The 22,934-nt window shown below is 40.5% G+C and overlaps 2 protein-coding genes across 4 annotated transcripts in view; one reads left to right on the top strand and one right to left on the bottom strand.

The window, feature by feature from the left end:
• Nucleotides 1-268: 268 nt before the first annotated feature.
• Nucleotides 269-6,552, bottom strand: RBM12B (RNA binding motif protein 12B). 3 transcript variants are annotated; one of them, XM_048507824.1, is made up of 3 exons: nucleotides 6,303-6,552; nucleotides 3,582-3,628; nucleotides 269-2,974 (listed from the first exon to the last, which is right to left on the bottom strand). In XM_048507824.1, exon 3 carries the CDS (start codon nucleotides 2,944-2,946, stop codon nucleotides 721-723), a length of 2,226 nt encoding a protein of 741 aa, XP_048363781.1. In that variant the 5' UTR covers nucleotides 2,947-2,974; nucleotides 3,582-3,628; nucleotides 6,303-6,552; the 3' UTR covers nucleotides 269-720. The 3 variants fall into 3 exon arrangements, with proteins under 3 accessions (XP_048363781.1, XP_048363783.1, XP_048363782.1); XM_048507826.1 differs by lacking the exon at nucleotides 6,303-6,552 and adding an exon at nucleotides 3,731-6,276; XM_048507825.1 differs by lacking the exon at nucleotides 6,303-6,552 and having other exon boundaries at nucleotides 3,582-6,276.
• Nucleotides 6,553-8,492: 1,940 nt separating this feature from the next.
• The window catches only part of TMEM67 (transmembrane protein 67), a 30,975-nt gene continuing 16,533 nt past the window's right edge, over nucleotides 8,493-22,934 (top strand). The window contains exons 1-14 of the mRNA XM_048508193.1: nucleotides 8,493-8,836; nucleotides 10,413-10,501; nucleotides 10,830-10,923; nucleotides 12,281-12,380; nucleotides 15,255-15,324; nucleotides 15,418-15,492; nucleotides 16,569-16,631; nucleotides 17,668-17,822; nucleotides 18,157-18,265; nucleotides 19,333-19,419; nucleotides 20,384-20,449; nucleotides 20,955-21,114; nucleotides 21,279-21,402; nucleotides 22,569-22,674. Coding sequence (XP_048364150.1) covers nucleotides 8,650-8,836; nucleotides 10,413-10,501; nucleotides 10,830-10,923; nucleotides 12,281-12,380; nucleotides 15,255-15,324; nucleotides 15,418-15,492; nucleotides 16,569-16,631; nucleotides 17,668-17,822; nucleotides 18,157-18,265; nucleotides 19,333-19,419; nucleotides 20,384-20,449; nucleotides 20,955-21,114; nucleotides 21,279-21,402; nucleotides 22,569-22,674 — 1,485 coding nt within the window. The 5' untranslated portion in view covers nucleotides 8,493-8,649. The remainder of the gene's footprint in view (nucleotides 8,837-10,412; nucleotides 10,502-10,829; nucleotides 10,924-12,280; nucleotides 12,381-15,254; nucleotides 15,325-15,417; nucleotides 15,493-16,568; nucleotides 16,632-17,667; nucleotides 17,823-18,156; nucleotides 18,266-19,332; nucleotides 19,420-20,383; nucleotides 20,450-20,954; nucleotides 21,115-21,278; nucleotides 21,403-22,568; nucleotides 22,675-22,934) is intronic.

The following is a 22,934-nucleotide window of genomic DNA, read 5'->3' as shown; positions in this document are numbered from 1 at the left end:
CTTCGGAGATTTTTAAACAGAGGCTGGATGAACATATGTCGGGAGTGCTTTGACTGTGTGTTCCCGCATGGGAAGGGTGTTGGATTTGATGGCCCTTGTGGTCTCTTCCAACTCTATCATTCTATGACTCCAATGTATATTTAGGATCCAAGCTAACCTTTTATTTTGTGTTAGCAGTAACTTACCACCTTCCAGGTACGCGCTGCCAATGTTTCTTCAAATTCAAGTCTGCATTGATCAATCAGATACAAAAATAACCATCCACATATTTCAATTAATGTAATTTATTTTGAAAGAACTGAGCAGCAGACATTATCAAACGCCCGAGAACTTAATTTGCAATTGACAGTAGCAATGGGCAAGAACACAGATTATTCATGCAACCAGCTTGTTTGTAGTATACAGAGTGGGGATTTAAACTTAAAAGTTTGCTTACTAATGGCTCGGAAGATGCAAATTAGCAAAAGAACATATTTAAAATATGCTGCATCCAAACACGTGGCTACACACTTGGCAAGTCTATGTGCTGGAACTACTGAAATGATCAAATGCTTCCAAAAAAACTCCCTGAAGTTCAGGGAAGAAAATATAAAATTGAAAGTAAATGTGAAATTATTTACAACATAAGGAGTTTTGCCCTTCATTTTTCAGCATAAAACATGTGTATTTGGCTCTGATGCAACACTGTAAATGTAGTTTTCTTCTTCCGCATGTTCTCATCTACACGAAAGTGACCCTAACTTTGCGGTGGCCAAATGGACGGTCATTCAGTTCATTAACAGCTGCTTTTGCCTCCTCATAATTCACCAGAGCAAGGGTGGCTTCACCAGAAGGCAATCCAAATTCATTGTTATGAATAGAAAGTGATTCCGGTATGACTTTATAACCATGGAAGAAATCCAAAACTTCATTAGGAGCTGCTCGAAATGGTATATTCTTTAATTTAATCAGTGTAATGTGATCAGAGCCACCACTGAAATTAGACTCTGACATAAAGTGCCCCTCAGGGAAACCTCCAGGATTACCTTTACCACGGAAATCTGGAAAAGGGGGAGGACCTCTAAAACGATCAGGTGAGCACAGGAAGTCATCAGGACCTCTGTAATCAGATGGATGCTTAAGGTTCCCTTGCATTGGTGACCCTTGAGAACCAACCGCATAAAAGTCGTCACCTCTAGTATGTGCATGGGAGTGAACCCGTATCTTTTCACCTGACATTGATGAGGTATTAATACCAAATTCCTGCATTTGCTCCTTGGGTATACACCTTAGTAGCACTTCTGTTCCCAGAAACCGTCGACGATTTAAATTTTCAGCTTTCCGGGCTTGATCTTCAGATCTGAACCTGACCAGTGCTTCTCCCAATCCAATTCCTTTGTCGTCGTAAAGTAAATGTATGTCACTGTCATCAATATTAAATCCCGCAAAGAACTTCTGAACTTCAACATTTGTCACATCAAATGGAAAATTCCTTACATATACACAAGTCTTTTGCCCAGAACTTCCATCCCGTTTTTCCTTTAGATGATGAGGTCTCTCTGATGATCTTTTTCTTTCTGAAGACTCAATATGCAAAATTGATTTTTTAGAAGTGGGGAAAATGTGAACTGGTTGACCAAAAAGACTCTCCTTGTGATAGCTCAGTGAAGCCTTATATTCGCTGAATAATTTGAAAGTCACAATCGCTTCCCTTTTTTTTTCATAGTTACCATCATGCTTTAAAAATGTGATGTTATAGTTAGGTATATCTAGTCCACCAAAGAACACTCTCAAATCTCTTTTCTCAACAGCTGGTGACAAATTTTTTATATGTATGTAAAACTCGTTACTATTTGATGACTGAGTGAGGGTGGAATGGGAAAGAGGTGAACGGGAACGTGCGGCAGTTGTCCTCTGAAGAGACCCTGAACGGGAACGTGCTGCAGCTCTCCTCACAGGAGACCTTGAACGAGAGCGTGACAAAAATCTCCTTGGAGACTTTGAAAGGGAATGTGATAAAAATGTCCTTGGAGGAGACCTTGAGCGGGAATGCACCAAAAATCTCGTTGGAGGAGACCTGGAACGGGACAGTTTTCTTGAAGACGTGTAACATGATTCTCTTCTTGGACCACGTTCTCTGCTTGAAGACCTTTCCATGTTTAACTGAGCAAAACGGTTGAAAGAGTGATCCGCATTCTCAACTCCTCTTCTACTGTATTTAAGCCATGTTCCTTTACTAGCGGGACATACTTCTATAAATCTTGTACCCATGTACTCCCGATTACGTTGCACTCCTTTCATAGCATCACTTGATGTAGCAAATTTTACCACACCATTACCATCTGGTCGACCATCCTTAGCTTTCAACAATATCACTCCCTCCACTTGCAATCCTGAGAAGAAATTAATGACATCATCTTCTGATGCTGAGTAAGGCATCCCGCGTAGAAACACATACACATTGTCTGAGTTAAATGACTCTTTCTTGGCCTGATTAGAAGTTGATTTTGAAACCTCTGTGTCACTGTTTTGAGAGCCATCAGAATGAATGTCATCCTCCATCTCATTCAGAGAACCATAGCTGGATTTACCAATTCCTTTTTTAATTGCTGCAACTAAATTTGAAAGATTCCCAACTCCTGAATTACTAGAACCTGCCCGCCTAGACCCAGTCACTGTCTCTCTCCCACCGTGATCAAATCTTTTCCGACTCACTTTTATTATATTCTGCATTTCAGTCTTGCTGCTGAGGAAAAGCTCAATACGTGAGTCCTTGATAAATCGTCCTGAAAAGCTCATTCCTTGTCGTGCATCTTCATCTGTTGCAAAGATAATAAAGGCTTCCCCTTTCTCTCCTCCAATGATGTGTACACCTCCATCAGGAATATTCAATCCTGAGAAGAAACGGCGAATATCTGCAGAACCCGCAACAACAGGAAGCCCCTGTAAACGGATGACTACTGCCATTCTGAGCTCAACCCACAGCAATAATCACCTGTGGACAGAAAGGTATACATGACAGCAAGCTTTTAGTACCCTGTAAATGTAAGAGCTATACCTCAAGCTATAACCTTTCCAAAAAAATATCCCAACTTTGGTCAAAGTAAGCAATAAAAAAACAGCCCTCCCCTGCTCTGAATCACAAAGTACCTACTTTTTACATCAACATTCAGAACAAGTAACTATTCCATCTGAAATTTTATACTGATACGTCAAAGGTTACAAGCAGTAACATCACCTGCCTGTGACAAGGTGCACAAAACATTAATAGCATATGTTAGAGTTTATCAGAACATCCATATAGGGATTAAACCACAGGACATCTCCTGCCTTGCATTCTTGTCACCCTTTCTCAAAAAAACCTAGAAATATTCATGACCAAAAAGAATACATTTACCAAAACTGGTATGGAATTCTCCCGGAATTTTCTGACATCATGATCAACCAAGACCACAATGAAGCAAATTCAGTAATTCTTCAACACAGTTAATGTCTGCCTATGTCTAGGATATCCAACTGTGTATCTTCCTTTCCAGCTAAAAGGACATGACAAAGGCCATCAGCTAGGATAATAATTCAAATGTGAAGCTCTAGAAGCTTACCTGTTTTCACTTGGTAGGCCTGATAAAAGTCTGAGAAATCAACTTAACTGTGGAAAGAAAATGAAACATAATTAATGGCTAACAAACAGTTTGGTTTACATACTGTGCCACATTCCCAGGGAATTTCAATAACCATGGACAACAGTTACCAGTGAAAAGAGTAAAGTTGGTAGGTAGTCTTGAGCTAAGTTGCATCCCCAGTCCAAAGGATATGTAAAAAGAAGAAAAACTTCAACTGAAGAGCACACTGGCTTGTAGACACTTCTTAAAATACATTCAAATATTACAAAAGACTTCAGTAAACAATAGGAATATGCCAAGAGTAGTCTTCAATAGGTTCCAACAGTGAAAATTCAACAGCCTGTTCAGTGTCGGTAGTCCTTGAAAGATGATGTCCCGAGTAAAAATAGATGTCCAGCTCTTGTAAAATTCGTACGTTTCCAAAGAGACGTTCATTACAGTTGAATTTTCCACAAAATGTATGATGATGGTTCTGCAATGTTTTAAAATCCCATAGCTGGTATTCTAGGAAAATGTACAAATTAAGCTCATTCCAGTTTCCCTAGCAGTGCTTGTTATCCCATGACACACACAAAAAAATCTTAAATTTTCTATTCTAATTAAATCAAAAAACGCTGAAAAATACACGACAGTTGCTAAATGACTTCCTGACCAGCCAAAGACAGAAAACCACAGTCCAATCTATGCATGAACACTAGAAAATCCCTGATTTCAACAGCTCTCACTACTAAATAGGAATGCACAGGATTGCAGCCTTAGTTAACTATTTACACAGCACAACCATTTTCCACTGTTGTTAGTGCCTGATCTCCAGGACCAAAAATAGACCAAAGACTGTAAAGTTAAACAGCTGTATCCTGAAGATAAAAACTTCGTGAACCACATGCATGTATCCCAAAATGGTACAGAAAATTGTCACGGTCCGAAAAGCTTGGTTCACTTTTTTATAGAGTGCTTTCTTATCCTTTGAAATCCATGGCATAATTCCCACTGTCAACAATGATATTCACTAACATCCTATACAAAAAGGTAAAAATACAGGATAAATAATTCTCACATGTATATAACAAATACTTTACACAGCTAATGTAAATGTTCTTCAGCAACTCAAAGACTCTCTGTGATGACCAAACTTTAAAAATTGCCACATCCAGCACAGGAAAACAGCCCTAACATGCACAAGCAAGACTGGTATGTATTTTGATAAAAATTCCCCAAAATAAGAAGATATGAACTGTCAGGTTCCAAGGCATGGCGAGAAGAAAGAACATGATGCAGAACCTTGTGGAATTGAAGCAAATCCGGATCTGTTCAGGACTGGATGGAAGACCACTTGGGAGCCCAGGTAACACCACCTTGAATTCCATGGAAAGTAGGATAAAATCTTACAAGCTGGATTCCTATAAACTTTCCCACCAAAGACAGAAAAAAGAGGGGCAATTTTACCTAACTCCCCTGTCCAATATAGCCTTACTCTATATAGTTTTTTGTCCAACCAAGGAGCATCATTGCCAGTGTAAGCTTTCTAAGCATCAAAAAAGTCTCTTCTCATTCCTAAATCAGCAGAAAAGCTAGCACAATCCAACAAAATAATCAGTTCAACCCACAGAACAACTTCCAGATGACCTGTGCAAGATCTAATATGTTGCCAAATAAAAAAGAATTCCCTACATGAAACCATACTACTGTGCTTAAAAACCTCTGAAAATAACTTCAGTGCAAAAATTCAGAAAATGCCTCACTTGACTCCAGAGCAGCAATTACTTCCTTTTAATAAATCCTGAATGCATTTCACTCTGCAGTAACACTTACTGAGCAAAGTTCATTTGCATAAACTTTTAAGTACCACATCTATTTCCACAAGATCTCTGTCCACCAAGATTCATCCCCTCTAAAAAAAACCACAGTAGAATACGAAACACATTCCTGACAAGAAAACAGCATCCTCCAAACCAGAGTAGATAAGGGGTTCTCAATCTTCTTGATTAACTTGCCGACAGTAATGTCAAACAGCCTTTGTAAGGGAGACATCAAGAGGGATCTCGTACATGCAGCTCTGAACGATGCTTGTGTTTCATTAAATCCGGCGTCGTTTTCACATGACAGATCCTGCACAGTCCGATTCGCTCCTAGAGAAAACATTTTCTGAGAGATCCAGCGTACCCCAAGAAGTTGCCGTTAACCAGGCGATTGATCTGCGATCCGGGGAACTGAAATTGTGTCTCTTCCTGAACAGCAGAAAATTAAATTTATCGGTTTTACCAAACGCGTCAAGCCTTGACGGAGGGGATTCGTTGCCCCACCTCCACAACTCGTCATTTGCACGCACCGACTCACACATCAAGAAATGCGGCTCTGTTTGCTCTGGGCGGGAAGGGTTATGAGCCGCCTCCCGTTTTGCAGCCACCAACCGGTTTGAGGCCGATTTCCCGATGGGTCAGAGAATCCGTGGAAGTTACTGCGCGTTTACCACCCAACGGCGCGTCGCCGGCTCCCGCCCAGCAATGCCCCCTACCTCCATGACATGATACAACGAAGGGACAACGCCTGCACACCGAGGCTAGGAAGACCACAGTCCTCCGCACGCTTACTCGGGAGTAAGTCTCCGGTGAACTCTAAGTGCAACTTCCGCAGTCAGTGTACACAAGATCGGACTGCCCACCCTCTACAGCGACCCACGCACGGTCCTGTTCTACTAACCAGGCCCGAACCGAGAGAGACGAGCAAGGTGTCAGCCTGAAGCGCCCCGGCTCCGACAGACCAAGCTCTACCGCCTCGCCCCTGGTCCCGCCGCGGACAACTGGCAATCTCGTCCACCCACGACGCAGCCAGAACGGCTCTTCTCCCCGCCGGCAACCAGCTAACGAGGGTGGGGGGAAGCCCGCCCGTAACTAACAATATGGCGGCCAGGCGCCTCTCCAGCTCCACAGGCCACCTCGACGACAGAGAAAACGAACGACGCACGCGCAGAACCTCGAATGACGTTCTCACCCCGGAACCCGCGAGACACACGCATGCGCACACGCTGTCAAACGCTCGAGACTTTCACTAACCGTTTGTGCGCCGAAGTTTTTTGTTTTGTTTCCTTGGTGCGGCGCATGCAAAGTTCAGCGTGTGGTTTGGGCGTGTTGTGAAGAGTGTTTTGTCGAAGGCTTTCAGGCTGGAATGAAGTGTTAGTTATGAGTTGGGAGTTTTTGCTCCTAAAGTGCTCACTCACTTCTTTATATATTAATTTACATTAAAAAAAACAGGCGCACACACCCCAAAAGAGAAACAATTCTTAAAATATTACTTTACCTTTAAAAATACAGTCCAATCACAAGGTACTATGCATTATATAAAAAAACCTTAAATAATCACAAAAAATACTCAAACAGGGAAAATAGTTGTTGGGTGTGACAAACATTAATTTGTCACCCAAAACGTCATGCTGTGTCACATTTGAGACATATATCATACATTCACCATCACTGACCTAGTGTGAGCTTTATTCCAGACTTTTAATAAGTTCTTATGATGTTGTCTTGACCTGGCCTAACAAACAAAGAGTTGTGGGGAGGGTGATGCTGTTACCTACAGCCAGGTATCTTACCAGTAATGCACCAGAATCAGGGTTCTTCATCCAGGTACTCTCAAACAGCTGAGATTTTAAAATTTTATTAAAAGGAAAGGAAAATAAATAATAAAATCAGTTCTCAGGTCTAGACAGTTCCAAGTATAAAAAACAATACAATACAAGGCTATTCAACTTAAGGCAGAAGGATAGCAAGAACAACAATGAGAAAATCTTAAGAAGAATTCTTATGAATGAATATCTTTAGAAAAGAATCTCCCTAAAATGGTGTCAGGAGTTTTACAGAATTGGCTCATCTAGATCATTTTATCAGCAATTAACCAATTGGGTGTCAAATACAGTCAATGAGGGAGATGACCCCCCCACCTAAGCATTCTGTCCAGTTTAGAATGTGGGCTCCTAAAAGCCAGTTCCATTATCTAAAAAATAACACTAAACACAAACACAGTTTACAACTTTAGTGAGGCCAAATGGTTGCATTGTAGGGATTCCAGTTCCAGCGATGAGTGTAAGCCAGTATGCTCTGTTACTCCTCCGTGCTTTTATCTTTTTAAAGTTGAAATATCTTCTGCTTTGGACATATTTTATCAAGTACAGTTAATATAGAAGACTCTTAAATGTGAGAAGGACTTTGTAGAAGTTGTTTTGACTGAGTTGCTGTTGCCGCTGCTTAACATATTATGTCTAGCAGCTAGCTAACAAGCCAAGGACAAGGAAGGCAATTATATCCTAACCGAAAGAAATACAACAACTCCGAACATTTTTAGCTTTTGTAATTATTGCAATGGGAGGTTGTAAAAGGAGGAGAACAAATGACAATGAAGGTAAAAATAAAGAAATTATGCTGTTTGTTCACCAGCCGATAAACCTGCACAGAACCTCATCCTTCAAAATAATAAAATCTGTTAGCCCACCCTTACAGAGGCTTATTGCCAGCATGGACAAATAGAAGAGAGATTTTAAGGCACCTTGCCTGTATTTTCAATCTGAAACTAAATTGGGTGGATCTAGTCACTTATGAGCTGCTTCCTACAGATGGAAATTATTGGAAAATACTTCTCACTTTTAACACACAAAAAATCTCATTGCAGCTACTGAAGAAGAAAAAGTTGAAACTTTTAAATATATTTTTAACAAGGGTGTTTAATAACTCTTTAGTCTTTCCTCTGACCAAAATGGATCAGCTAGAGCACAGGTGCCCGACTGTGGCCTTCCAGATGTTCAAGGACTACGATTCCCATTAGCCCCTGCCAGCATGGCCAATCGGTTATGCTGGCAGGGGCTGATGGGAATCGTAGTCCATGAACATAGTCCATGAACATCTGGAGGATCGCAGTCGGGCACCCCTGTGCTAGAGGCTTTTTAAAATCCCTCCGTCTTCCCTTAGAGGAGAGTTTTAGACCCGCCTTGAAAACGCTAAAACCGCCGCGGCCCTTTCGAGAAAGGCCGGAGGTGGCGGCGGCGTTCGTAGCCATGGCGACGGCGTGGCGTTTGCTAGGCATGGCGGCCATTTGGGAGGCCTTCTGCGTCGGGTTTTCGGGAGCGCAGAGTTTCTCCCTGCCGTTGCGCCAGCCTCAGAGCTGCGAAGGGACCCAGTACTTCGATATCTCCACCCTGGCTTGTGGACAGTGCGGACCGTCCCAGAGAAAGAGTGTGCGAGGTGAGGCTTCCTTTTCGGAGACTCGCCCCTCAGGGCTCCTCTTGGGGAAGGGTCGGGAAGCCCTGAAAGCCCATTTCTTTCAGGGCTGTCGCCTGATCTACTAGTCAATTTGTGCAAGAAGAGAAAACAGGTCGAAAGAAAAACTGTTTATTTTAGTACGTGTTTACTTTAGTACGGCTGTGCATCCCCCCTTTTCAATTACCTGCAGTACATTATATTAAAAATTTTATATCATTATTATTATTGGGGGAATGTTATGTTGCAAGTGCTCTGACGAGTGTGCGTGCGCGAGCAATGCTGTTTTAAGACGATGCATCATGTAAAAGCAAAACTATGCTTTCCACTTCTAGGACATTTCCCTCCTAGATAAATGCAACAGGTAAGATGGACTGAAAACTCACACTACTAATCAATGGATTGAATTTTCATTGGGAATTGATTAAACAGTCGTTGAATCATTTTCCTTGGAGAATTGATTAAATTTTCATTGACTGGAACTCATGCTACTAATCAATTGATTAAATTTTCATTGGAGAAAAAAAGGTATGGGATGAGCATAGTTTTGTTTTTAGATTATAACTTTGCTCATTCCGTGCATGGACAAATAAGGTTTGCATTCCATTATCTTCTAAGGTGGTGCATCGCTGAAAGACAAAATGTGTGTATTCATGTGTATTCTGTGTGTATTCATGTATAAATAGATATATATACAAACACACAAACATGCACACTCAGTCTTACCATTGTAATGGTGGTAATTTGAATAGTTATTAATTTAATCCTTTTAGCCAATGACAGCAAAACAAAAGATAGCAACACTCAAGCTCCCTCAATGTTTTGTGATGTGGGGGAGATGGAGATAAAGGTCACTTCCAGTGAACTGATTGCCTTTAATTAGTCACAACTTCAATTTGGAGTCTTCAAAGAATTTTGATACCACAAATTAACATTTTCACTTTCTGTCAAACGGGGAGGGCTACAGGAGGAATCCAGCCAAAGTTAAGCATTGTTAATTTAAGATTTCAATATGAACAATTTATTACGTGCTTAAATTCCATGATATTGAAGGGTTTTAAAAGTACCTGAGTCTTGCATCATTTTATTTGCTGCATGTTGCAGAATAACGCAGATTAAATATGTTAATAGAGTTTATATGTTACACAGAGATCACTGCTGCTAAATACACGTATCTCCTGTATTAGCAGCCTGTTCACCTTAGCCCAGTCTCATCGGAGTTTGGAAGAGCAGAGTTGGCCATGGTTAGTACTCGGATTGGAGACTACCAAGGAAAACGGGTTGCTAAACAGACAATGGCAAACCATTTCAAGTCATCTCTTGCCTTAAAAACCCCATGGTCCTGGGACCTCCATGAGTCAGGTGTAACTATGACAAACAATTATTATGTGAAGATGGTACATTTGTTTCAGCAGAGATCACTTTCATGAATGCACAATTAAGATTGTAGCATAGATAATTGTTTTTGAAGCAGTGCACTGTATTAATAAATTACTTGTAAATTTACTATTTTAATTATAATTTATAGCAGTTGAGAGAACAACTTCTTGCATACTTTCAGATACTTCATGTTCCTGTCTACCAGGATTCAAGTTGGTTTCTGATAATGGTGGCACTTCCATTACCTGTGAAAAATGTCCAGGAAGTAAGGTAATATTGTGCCTGCAGTAAGCAAGCTTTTATTACATACAATGGAAAACTTTTTTTCCATATATAGTAATTCCAGAGCAGTTTCCTTGTTAACCTGTTGCAGCAAAAATAAAAGGGAAACTTTGTCACCTTAAAGTATAATTTCGTTAGATATACATTTTCCAACATGAGCATTTGTGAATTAGAGCTCACTTCTTCATGTGCAATAAGCAGATCCTCTCTGTGCTGTCTTTTTTATATTGGAAATATGAATGGAGCCAACAATGAGCTGGTTTTAAGGTGTCATGAAGCACAAGTGTGATTTAAAATATTTTAATCTTTTGTTTAGAGTGGTGTCACTCAAGATGGATGGAATTGCATTGCTTGCCCTAAAGGTGTAACTGCTGAAGGAAAATGTAAATGCACAGCTAATGAGATTTTAGGTAAGAACTTAATGCTTCTTGATATCTAATTTTACTAGCAGAAAAAGCCATATCAAAGATTTCCTATCCTTTTGTATGTATTCAATGCAGAGACGTATGGGGGGGGGGGGAATGGTACCCGGGGACAAAACCTCCTCTGGGATCCCTCCCCCCCTGTGGGTCACAGAGCCACATTCCCCACGGGTCTCAGAGCCTACCCTCATGGATCGCAGAGCCCTGCCCCTGCGTAGCTCCATTCCCACATGCCATGGAGCCACCCCTGCTGCCAGTTCCTGCTCTCCCCAGGTCCTTGGGAGGGCAGAAGCCTGCCTGCAGGGAGCCCAGGAGGGCTGCCTGCCTGCAGAAAGCCTCATCTAACTTGGGCCTCTTGTGGCCCCGCCCACATCGTCGCAATGAGGGGTAAGGCATCTGGTCACATGGGTCGATTTTGCACCCCCCACATGACCAAATTAGTTGCGCCTGGGGACATCGGTTACTCCATTTCCTCAGGCAGTTATCCCCTGATTAAACGCCACAAAAATCATACTAATATTTTGGCACCCTTGTTTATCTCCACCTTACCAGTACTATATAGCATGCAGTGTTGGAGTATGGATTCCCATCTGCATTTGAAGTATCTATGATCATATTGTTTCAGCTAAAGTGTTTCTTCATGCTCAAAAAGTCAACAATGGAATGGTCACAGGAACAAAATTGATTGATTGTATATCTTGAATTGTCTTTTTAAGTTGACTGTTGGGCTCTGTGTTTACTAATCAATTTATTAATCAGTGTGGTATAGTGGTTAGAGTGTCAGACTAGGATCTGGAAGGCCAGATTCAGGACTCCATTCTGCCATGGAAATTTGCTGGGTAACCTTGGGCTGGGCACTTACTCTCAATCTAACCTACCTCACAGGGTTGCTGCAAGGATAAAGTGGAAGAGAAGAGAACGATGGAAGTGGGTTTGGGTGTCCAATGGGACAAAAGGTAGTTTATAAATGAAGTAAATAATCAATTAATGCTATATCTAGTAAAGACTCATCAATATCTTAGGCAGAGGTCTTTCCGCACCTGCTAGCTAACAACTTTTAAAGGAAATAGTTGAGTTTTAACCTATGACTTATCATAAGATCATAAGATCATAAGTTCAACAGCATGAAAGGCCATGCAGGCATGGAAAGCTTAGCATGAATAACAGAATAGCATGAATATACCCTTGGATACCAGCTAAGATTTGAATAGTTCAACGCACAGGTTTTAGGGAAGGCAAAATAAACATGTAGACTATTTTTCCCTAAAGTTCTACTTTTCATGTGGCTTAAGTGGTATTGCATGCTACGTTACTGTTCATATCTGCATTTTGTTTTAATGTTTAGTGGAAAGGGCTACTAACGGGTCATTGCTGGATGCAGCATCATGTGTTCATTGTGAGGGAACAGAATCATCATTTTCTGCATCAAATGTGCTAGGTAACATGTAAGTAGTCTTGTTCTAAACTGGGTACTTTTTTGTACGGTGTTGTGATGGGAAACATAATTGACAAATTTTGTACGTGGTTGGGATTTGAAATGTGATTAACAAATCTCATTTAGTGTAAAGAAGGAGTAGCTAGATCCTCTTCATTGTAGCAAAAACAACGGGCAGCCGCTTCAAAAGCCCAAGGCAGCCAGGGATAGCACCACCGCTGCGCTGACTCCGTAGCACTTTCAGGTGGAATGGGAACGCAGGGAAAAAGAAAAATTCCCTGGCTGCCTGAAAGCCCAACATTGCCTGAAACAGAGTTACACCACTCCAGGCTTCAGACGCCACGTTCCCAACAACAAAGCCCAGGGGACACTAATGTTAGTCGGTTCCACCCTTGGAAATACCCTGAGCTATACCAGCATCCTCCTGGACACCAACACAGCTCTGAAGGCCATCCTTCCCTCCAAGTTAGACACTGCCGAGGTCCCCAGCATCCACCCAGATCCTAATTTGCCCACCCCGCTGGCACATTTCTAAATATGCCAGAGTGAGTTTGTGCCAGCTCCATAGACCCATTTGTACCACACATGCTCTTTGCACTAGGCTAAAAGAGTTCTGACACCTGAAAGGTTTAGCAAATGATGGCACGGTTTACACATACCATCATACTATGACTGGCTGTTAACAAGAATGAGCCCAGAGGATTCTTGGCTTGTACGGTCCTTCCTACTGTTGGAAATTAAACATTTACATTTTTGCAGGAAATCATAGTTTGTTATTACATCTCAATCACAATAGGTTTGATTTTTTGAAAACCACTGTCTACTATGATTTTTTCCCCTAGGGACAAACTACAAACAGAAATTTTAAATAATATTGTTTTTTTAATTAAAAACCTTGAAACTGAAGCTCGAAACTTAATTTGCATATTTGTATTTTAAATAATAAACAGATGTCCATTCTAACCTTTTCATAAATTTCATTAGCAATCATCCTGTTGCTTATTCTGGACTTTCCCATTGTTTCAGTTACTATTGGTGGAATCGTTTTGAATTATTACTGTACATAGCATAATTTTTCCCATGGCTTGCTCCAATTTCAGTGAAACGTTTTGGAATTGAAGGTTGGATGTGAGAATTATTATAAAACCCTTAACCCGCTATTATTTGTTTTTATATTATGTTAATAGAACCTTGAAATGCTGTTTTTGGTAGCAACATAAGAACATAAGAACTAGCCTGCTGGATCAGACCAGAGTCCATCTAGTCCAGCATTCTGCTACTCGCAGTGGCCCACCAGGTGCCTTTGGGAGCTCACATGCAGGATGTGAAAGCAATGGCCTGCTGCTGCTGCTGCTCCTGAGCACCTGGTCTGCTAAGGCATTTGCAATCTGAGATCAAGGAGGATCAAGATTGGTAGCCATAGATTGACTTCTCCTCCATAAATCTGTCCAAGCCCTTTTTAAAGCTATCCAGGTTAGTGGCCATCACCACCTCCTGTGGCAGCATATTCCAAACACCAATCACACGTTGAAGAAGTGTTTCCTTTTATTAGTCCTAATTCTTCCCCCCAGCATTTTCAATGAATGCCCCCTGGTTCTAGTATTGTGAGAAAGAGAGAAAAATTTCTCTCTGTCAACATTCTCTACCCCATGCATAATTTTATAAACTTCAATCATATCCCCCCTCAGACGTCTCCTCTCCAAACTAAAGAGTCCCAAACGCTACAGCCTCTCCTCATAAGGAAGGTGCTCCAATCCTTCAATCATCCTTGTTGCCCTTCTCTGCACTTTTTCTATCTCTTCGATATCCTTTTTGAGATGTGGCGACCAGAACTCAACACAGTACTCCAAGTGCGGTCGCACCACTGCTTTATATAAGGGCATGACAATCCTTGCAGTTTTATTATCAACTCCTTTCCTAATTATCCCCAGCATAGAGTTTGCCTTTTTCACAGCTGCCATGCATTGAGTTGACATTCCCATGGAACTATCAACGAAGACGCCCCAATCCCTTTCTTGGTCTGTGACTGATAGCACTGACCCCTGTAGCGTGTATGTGAAGTTTGGATTTTTTGCCCCTATGTGCATCACTTTACATTTTGCTACATTGAACTGCATTTGCCATTTCTTAGCCCACTCACCTAGTTTATCAAGGTCCACTTGGAGCTCTTCACAATCCTTTGTGGTTCTCACCACCCTACATAATTTGGTATCATCTGCAAACTTGGCCACCACACTACCCACCCCTACATCCAGGTCATTTATGAATAAGTTAAAGAGCACTGGTCCCAATACGGATCCTTGGGGGACACCACTCCCTACATCTCTCCATTGTGAGAACTTCCCATTTATACCTACCCTTTGTTTCCTGTTCCTCAACCAGTTTTTAATCCATAGGAGGACTTCCCCTCTTATTCCTTCATTGCTGAGTTTTCTCAACAGTCTCTGGTGAGGAACTTTGTCAAAACCTCATGTCTTTTGTGTCATACCCTCACAGATAAGCAATAAATCATTCCACCCATGAGATATACATTGTCCTTTGCAAGTCTGTCCTGCTGAGATACAATTCCATTATGTACATTTGGCATCCTGCTCTAAAGTGGCATAGGTATCTCTGGAGAGCCTTGTTTAGTTCTGCTAGGTTTTCTCTGTCTTCTTTGCTACTTGTTTTTTAAAAAACTTTTAACCATTGATTCATGCTAGGGCAGCATCTAGACTAACCATGAATGCCCATGCATGTTTATAACACATTTAAATAGCAAGTTGGCACTAGCAGCCATTTCAAGCTGTGCTAAAGGCTTCTTTGACTTTGTATCAAATTCCATAATTAACCTTCTGCAGTGATTTTTTTTAAACATTCTTTATATTTATTTTGTCATTTGTAGGTGCATCAGATGTGAACCAACATTTATCAGTGTAAGCAGGTCTTGTCAGTGTTCTCAACAAAATATTTTAGTAAGTACAATGAAACAGCATATGAGAGAGAAAATGTTTTTTGAACGTAGGTGTTCTTGCTTCAAATATTTATTTTTAATTCTGTCTTTTCAGACAGGAGGTTTATGTTTTAGTGCCACTGGAAATTTTCCTCCAAAGGGAATTTCAACTGTACGTTTTGGAAAGCTAGTAAGTGTGTTTCTTCTCAAGTCCTTATGATGCCAATGCCTTACCACAAGTGTTCTTCAGAAAGCGTTGTCATAAGTTGTCTCTAGTCATAGGCTGATTTTACACATTAAAAGTGCCCTGTTGTTGGCACGGGGAATGCCCCGGCACAATGGGGAGTTCCCCACAGCACCCAGCGCTGCAGCATGTCTGGCATGCTGTTGCCCCAGCGCTGTCCCACAGCATCAGCTTTGCTATGGGACTTTCCAGATCTGCAAAGGTTGGGGACCTTTTGGAATGCCCTTCCGTTGCTCCAGTGGCTTCCGCTGCCGAGAAACCTCCTCAGCAGCAGAACAAGGCCATTTTTCCTTCCTCGCCACCCTGGCCTGCCCCTTTAATGAATGGGCACCTTCCTGCCCCCCACCTGCAGTGGAATTGAAAACACAAAGGGAGGAACCCCGCAAAACCTTGCAAAAATGTGAGAAACCTTGCAGAGAAGTGGCATGTGAAGGCGCTGCAAATGGGAGGGCAGCGATTCCCTTGCACACGGAAGGAGTTTAGATGGGGAGGGTTGGAGTACTGTGATTCCCTCACACGTGCAGGGATTTTAGACGCGGGGGGGGGGGAGGCGAGGGCACCGATTCCCAGCACCTGTTTTGTGCAGACTGAATTGGTGAAAATGAGTGGGGGGAGTGGGGGCGCAGGAGATTCGTAGAAGACATTGCCAAAGACCTCGCAGCGCAAGTAGAGGAGAGCCGGGGAGCAGTGCGAAGTCAACAGCAGGGTAAAGAGCGCCGCAGCAGCTGCGCTCCTGGATATAGCACGGAGGGTTTCGAAAGTGGAAAAACAGCCATAAAGGACAAAAAGGCAGGTGGTTCAATTAGCGCTGCTCTTTAAAGGCGATCTAATGACAAAAAGGAATTGTTCCTTGGATGTCAACTAGGGATTATGTAAAATTACAAATCGCTATAGATTGGCTTAATAGAAAAACAAAAACATGCACAATACTTTCTTTGTATATTGATTATAGTTGATTATGTATATGGTTTGTGGCAATGCAACATTATTCATTCAAGTTAGGCTTTTGTTCTTATTTACAGGGCATTACTTTGGTCTCTGCATGGTTTGTGAAAAACCTGCAGGCATCAGCAGCTGCTTGCTTGGTAAGTTTGATATAAGCATTTCTTCTTGAAACGAGATAACTAATAAATGGTCCTATAAGTTTTTAATTTTATTGACCCCCGTAGGCTGGAACTATATTTTCCATTTGCTCACTGAGTACTGGAATTCCACCTGTAGCTTCTCTGCAAAGAGGTGTGGAGTAGGTTGGAGAAAAGAGGAATAAGGGTCCTTCCTTGTACCTGCTGCTTTCACTGTGTACATTGCTTGGCAATGGAGAAGCAGCAACTGGATGTTTCAGTGCATGGATTCATCATGAAGCGTGTCGTTTCTTTAAATTATCCCTACCTTGCTTTTTGCCCACAACCAACCAACAATAGAACATTAACAATTAGTTTAAAAAGGATACAGTTAACCGATATTGAAGACTGATTAACTGAACGGGATTAAAATGAGTAAGCTGAATCCCAGGAATACAGGAATCCAAAAAAGTTTACTAGGAGTGTTCTTAATTACAGAGTAACTCTATTTAACATCATCATGTGATGGAATACGTGTGAAATAAATGTGCTTGGCAACTTACTCAACTTCACACCACAATGAAACTTACTGGGAAGAAAGCAGCAATTGAGTCAGTATTTTTAAACCCTGATGCTAATAAACCTACATGTCAATAATCCTATTGATTTCAGTAGGGTGTTACTTGGAGTAGGCAGGAGTAAGAGGTTAGGATGTTGCATGTTTAAATAACTCCCATTCAAGTTATTGGAACTCCGAAATTCTTATATTTGGCTAGATTGCGCCCCCTTTTTTTTTTGTTCAGTAACTTGAATCTCTTACAAACTTGAAAACTTATATTTAGCACTAAAGATTAGATTTTTCCCCCTTTGGTACTGCTACATGTTAAGTAATCCAAAACAAGTCAGAAGTGTAAGTCTAAAATATAACGTAGGGTCATTAATGTGCTATTAGCACAGTGACAAAACAGAGGAGAAAGAATGCTGCAAATGGGTTTTATTCCATTTTAAAGACTTTAATAATCTTCTGATAAGTCTTTGTCTTTGGCTTGTTTCCCTGCAGCTGTACTCCAACCTAACATCTTGCCAAGCACTTGGAAATATGTGTGTAATGAACATGAATTACTTGAGCTCCGTTGGCACAGATGCTTGTGGCCTGTTTCAGTATGTCTTTGCAAACACTGCTGGACTTGGCACTGTTCACTCAATATCCTTTTGGTATGCTGTCTCACTCTAAATTATTTTGACACTCATATGTTTCACACCGCCTAAGGATGTGTAGTGATTACTGTGTCAAACTAGGATCTGGGAGATTTGGGTTCAAGAGCTCACACTGCTGGGAAATTTGCTAGGTAACCTTTGGCAGGTTGTACACTCTCCCCCTAACCTACTGTGCGGGATTATTGTGAAGGTAAAGTGAGAGAGTAAGAACAATGTACATTGCACTGAGTTCCTTGGAGAAAGAATGGGATGAAATTTTTCTAGATTCATACCTTAAGTAAACGAATCACAAACATGTTGGCCGCCATATACGTTCTCTTGCTGTTCACAGGAGACAGAACCTTCCGTGGCTTTATTATGGTGACCAGCCAGGATTAGCTTCGCAGGTTCTTGACACAGCTGAGTTTCCTTCTAGTTTCACTTTCAAAGGAACAAATAAGGTAGGATTTGTGAAGTACAAATTAAAAACTTCCTTTGACTTCCAAGGTGATTAGTGTGATTCTGTTGATGAAACTGCACAGAGCTAAGTCTGGCTCAGACATTTTAATTCCTCTGTTGTTTTGTCTGGGGGATGAGTAGTTTATTGCAAGACAAAGTATTATATTGGTTGAAAATAATGAAAGCAGTAAAATAGGAAACTCTCCTGAATTGTACTTTAAGGGTTTACATGTATCAGAAATGCGATGACCAATGTTTTATGTTTTTAGGTTCAGTTCCTATTAGTTTTTTTAAAAAATACATATGTTCCTAATTTTTAAATACATGTGTTCAGTACTAGCACAGGGCAGCTGCTGGGCCCTCTTTGGACACAGCATCTTTGGCCACCTTCTTAGCCAAACTTCTCTCACACTGAGAGCACACTGTTGCCAAACTTCTGTGAAACTTTTTATGGCATCATAGCACCCCATCAGTAAGTGTCAGGAGGGAAGAAGGGAAGGACATACAAATAGGCAGATTATACACAAGTGTTCTCTTTTTGTAGGTGTAGTGTAAACCACCACATAGTTTCTAGACTTTAACCAAAAGAGTAATGGACTTCGATACTTTCACTTGACATGTTATCCTTTGCATCTCTAGTTAAAGGCTTGGAAATACTGTTCTCTGTCTGAGACCTCAAGAGAGCCATTGTGAGTTAGTGAAGACTATATTGAACTGTAGGAACCCATGGCCTGACCCAATATAAGGGCAGGTTCACAAGTTCCACTTTTATAACAGCAGTCACTTTGCATTCCTGGTTAAGGCTCCATGGGCTCCCGATCAATTAAACAAGATTCCACTTCAATTTTATTAATACATTCTGTGTTGAAATGTGGTTGCTGTTCCCAACCACACTGGTAATTTACACCTTCATGGTGCTGTTTGTTTAAAGTGTACAGATAAACACTAAATGGAGGGATGTGTACTTTATAATCCTTCAGTAAGTCTGTTACACAAAAATGTAGTGGATTATTGAATGTAATATATAAAGATTCCAGTTCTTAAAAGCTTTTTTATTTTTTGTTGACAGAACATAAAATTGCAGTTTGTTGCAGCTTCCTATGATGCAGGGGGTAATTTTCTCAAATGGCAGTATTTAGAAGGTGGTGTTCTACAAGTAAGTATGCTTTTGTTTGTATTACAATATGCAAGTAACTATACCCTTTCTCAGGGAAATATGACAATGCAGTCATGCGTGCTGCGGCAGAAGTTGCAGCAGCGCGCAACCACATTTTAAAGTAGGGCAAAATCTCTTTGAAGATAAAAGAATTGTACTTACTTTGGCTTTGTCAAAACCATGATTGTTGGCAATGCTAAACATAGCACTTTGATAAACTATAAAGCAATACTTTCGTTTTCTAAAGTTGTGTCCGACAACTTTAACCAACTTGGTTAAAGAAAACAAAAGTGTTACTGTATAGCTGTTTGGAACACTAAAAAAGCTCTTTTATCACAACACTACTTTTAACACTGCCGGCGATCATGGTTTTGCAAAGCCAGCATGTAAGTACAATTCTTTTATCTTCAAAGAGAATCTTGGTGGGAGGGTGGGGAGAGACAGGAAGATGTAGCAGTTTGATTCACATCTTCCTGTCATCTTTTCACGAGAAAGGGTACTGTATGGAGAATGAAGAAAGGAAAAAATTTGGCGACTTGGCATCAATTTTGGCAATGTGACATTTTGTGTCCAAAAATATATATTTTACAAAGCACCATGTATTTGCAACCAACTTTCTAGGCACTTTAGTTGTTTTGCCCCTTTGTGGTAGTCTCTATTGGGAGAATGTTTTCAAATAATTTCTCTCTTTAAAACCCTTGTTGGTTTGGGGCTTTGAGAGTAGTTTAGAAGTACCAGCACAGATTGACTTGTGATTATTTTGTTTTAATAATTTTGATTCACTGCTTTGTTCTTATACTTACATCAATCAGTTTCCTTTCTGAGGACTAGTTACTATATTTTTTTATTTTTTATTTGTTGCATTTTAAAAAAATGTGTTAAAATGATGCAAGGATTTCTTATTCTAAAATCAGATAACTACATTGAAGAATTCCACATTTGTAATTATCTTTGTTTATTGCAGCTTTGTCCTGACACACTGACGAAACTGAACGCTGCTTACATTTTTGGGACAACTTACCAACAAAAAGTAAGCATAATTTTAAATATCAGTAAAATGAGAGACCCAGTAAACAGTGCAATAGGACTAGGATCATATAAATCTAAAGCAGATATTTGAATGTTAAATGCATTGAAAACACCTTTCAAATAGTGGCAGAGAAATTAGAATACAGCAGTATTTAAGCTGAGTACCAGCCTTACCTGTGCAAAATTGTTTTCCATGCTATGTTAGCTATGTGAAGTGTGATAGGCAGTTCTCTAATGCTGAAGGAACAAGAAATCACAGAAACAGTGCAACACTTCCTACAAATTTGAAGGTGTATAGTTTTCAGAACAAGAAGTATATATTTTAACATGTTTTAAAATTATTACGATAATTTCATGTCTTATCCTTTCGGTGTTTTGAAAGAAAAACACACTGTTAATTTCAGGAAATGAATTGAAAACCACCAAGTGCTGAAGGAGTTCTATTGAAATATTCAAGTGCCATTTTATATTGTCTCATTTTTACTTTTTTTGTTTGTTTTCTTCAGTGCACAATTTCTGTTTCTAGAATTTTGAAGGATTATTCTCATCCAGTGTTTTATGATGTGTTTCTTGAATATACTGATGAAGAAGATGAACAGCAGTACCTTTGGGCAGTGCCAGTTTTAAACTTAAACCTTCAGTATAATGAAATGTTTGTGAACCGAGGTGAGACTGTTGGGCTATTTGCATATTTTCCTAGAACTATTGTAAGATCTGTTTGTTTGGTTAAAAATAATACAAGCAGGTCTCCTTATTTTTCACTCTACTTGTAATATTTGATATGAAAGGATTTATTTTTAAATTATAATTTTACATTTTCTTTTTCAAAGGCAGTAATATGAACAGTTGGTTCTTAACACGTCGAATGTTTTTGGTGGATACGCTAAGCGGGCGTGAAAATGACTTAGGAAACACTCCCAAAGTAATCCGAATTGCTAGTGAAATACAAATAAGGTGAGTCTACATAGAAGTAATTAAAACACAAGAGTAAAAATCTAGCATTCTAGAGTATATTGCCCACAATTTACTGTGGCTATCCTTGGAAGAGACCTCAAGGGCCATCAAGTCCAAACCCCTGCAATGCAGGAACACATAATCAAAGCATTCCCAACATATGTTCATCCAGCCTCTCTTTAAAACCTCCAAAGAAGGAGACTCCGAGGTAGTGCATTCCACTGTTGAACAGCCCTTACAGTCAGGAAGTTTTTCCTGATGTTTAGGTGGAATCTCTTTTCCTTCACCATGAACCCATTACTCCTGGTCCTAGCCTCTGGAGCAGCAGAAAACAAGCTTGCTCCCTCACCAACATGACATCCCTTCAAATATCTAAACAGGGCTATTGTGTCTCCCCTTAACCTTTGCTTCTCCAGACTAAACACCCCCAGCTCCCTAAGTCTTTCCTCATAGGGCATGGATTCCAGACCTTTTACCATTTTAGTTGCCCTCCTCTGGACCCGTTCCAGCTTGTCAATATCCTTCTTGAATTGCTGTGCCCAGAACTGCACACAGTATTCCAGGTGAGGTCTAACCAATGCACAATAGAGAGGTACAATTACATCCCTCGATCTAGACACTATAGTCCTATTGATGCAACCCAGAATCGCACTAGCTTTCTTGGCCTCTGCATCATCCTTGGCAGACGCCTTTCTTTGCAGTCTTCCCCCTTCTCAGCTGGGCCTTCCTTTTTTTCAGATTGCAGCTGCCCTGCCACTACCCCAGCTGTTTTAAAACTCAGATTGGCCAGCAGCCACACAGGTCCCAGGCACCGCTCTTGTGGCCCTCCTGCCTCACAAGGAGCAGCAGCTTGCCTTTTTGGCATTGGGAATGGCTTCAAAAAATCTCACTGTTTAAGTAGTTCATAAATAGAGAATGAAAATTACTTGTATGTTCATATTTTCTTTTGTGTTGCTGACTGTTGATTATAATGAAATAAATGAAAAACGTAAGTAGATTAAAATATAATTTTGTGTACCGCTTGCTCATGTCCTTTCACTTTCTCTCACACAAATCTATTATAGCCGCTGTTAAAATGAATTTTACGGTCAGAGGTTTGGGGTTACGTTTAGCATCTAATTTTCTAACACTTATTCCCAGCTAATGTGTTGTGTATAATTCTACAGCATTCGTCTTGTGCCTAACACTCAGAGGGGAGCCATCTACCCTCCTGTCATTACAGTTTCCTACAGCGATGTTCTCATCCAAAATCCCAGCGCTCAGAAAGTGACGGTGAGTTCTTATGTAACTTTTAATGTCAACTTTGTTTTCCTGGCCTCATTTAACAGGAATTCAGTGAACTTGTTGTATAAAATAAGGTATATAACATCAGATGAGTGGATAGTGAACCATTGCTTTTCAGTTTATAATAAAAGAATGTTACTAAGTGTACAGAATCTGAAATTTACTGGGAAAGCGCAGTGGACAGTTTGAAACAGTTGAAGTAACTGAACTAAAATAAACCTCTTACTTGCTTAACTCTGGCAATCTAA

Source organism: Sphaerodactylus townsendi, linkage group LG09 (genome assembly GCF_021028975.2).
Source record: "Sphaerodactylus townsendi isolate TG3544 linkage group LG09, MPM_Stown_v2.3, whole genome shotgun sequence".
In the NCBI taxonomy this organism is placed as follows: Eukaryota; Metazoa; Chordata; class Lepidosauria; order Squamata; family Sphaerodactylidae; genus Sphaerodactylus; species Sphaerodactylus townsendi.
This window is presented reverse-complemented; position numbering and strand designations above follow the sequence as displayed.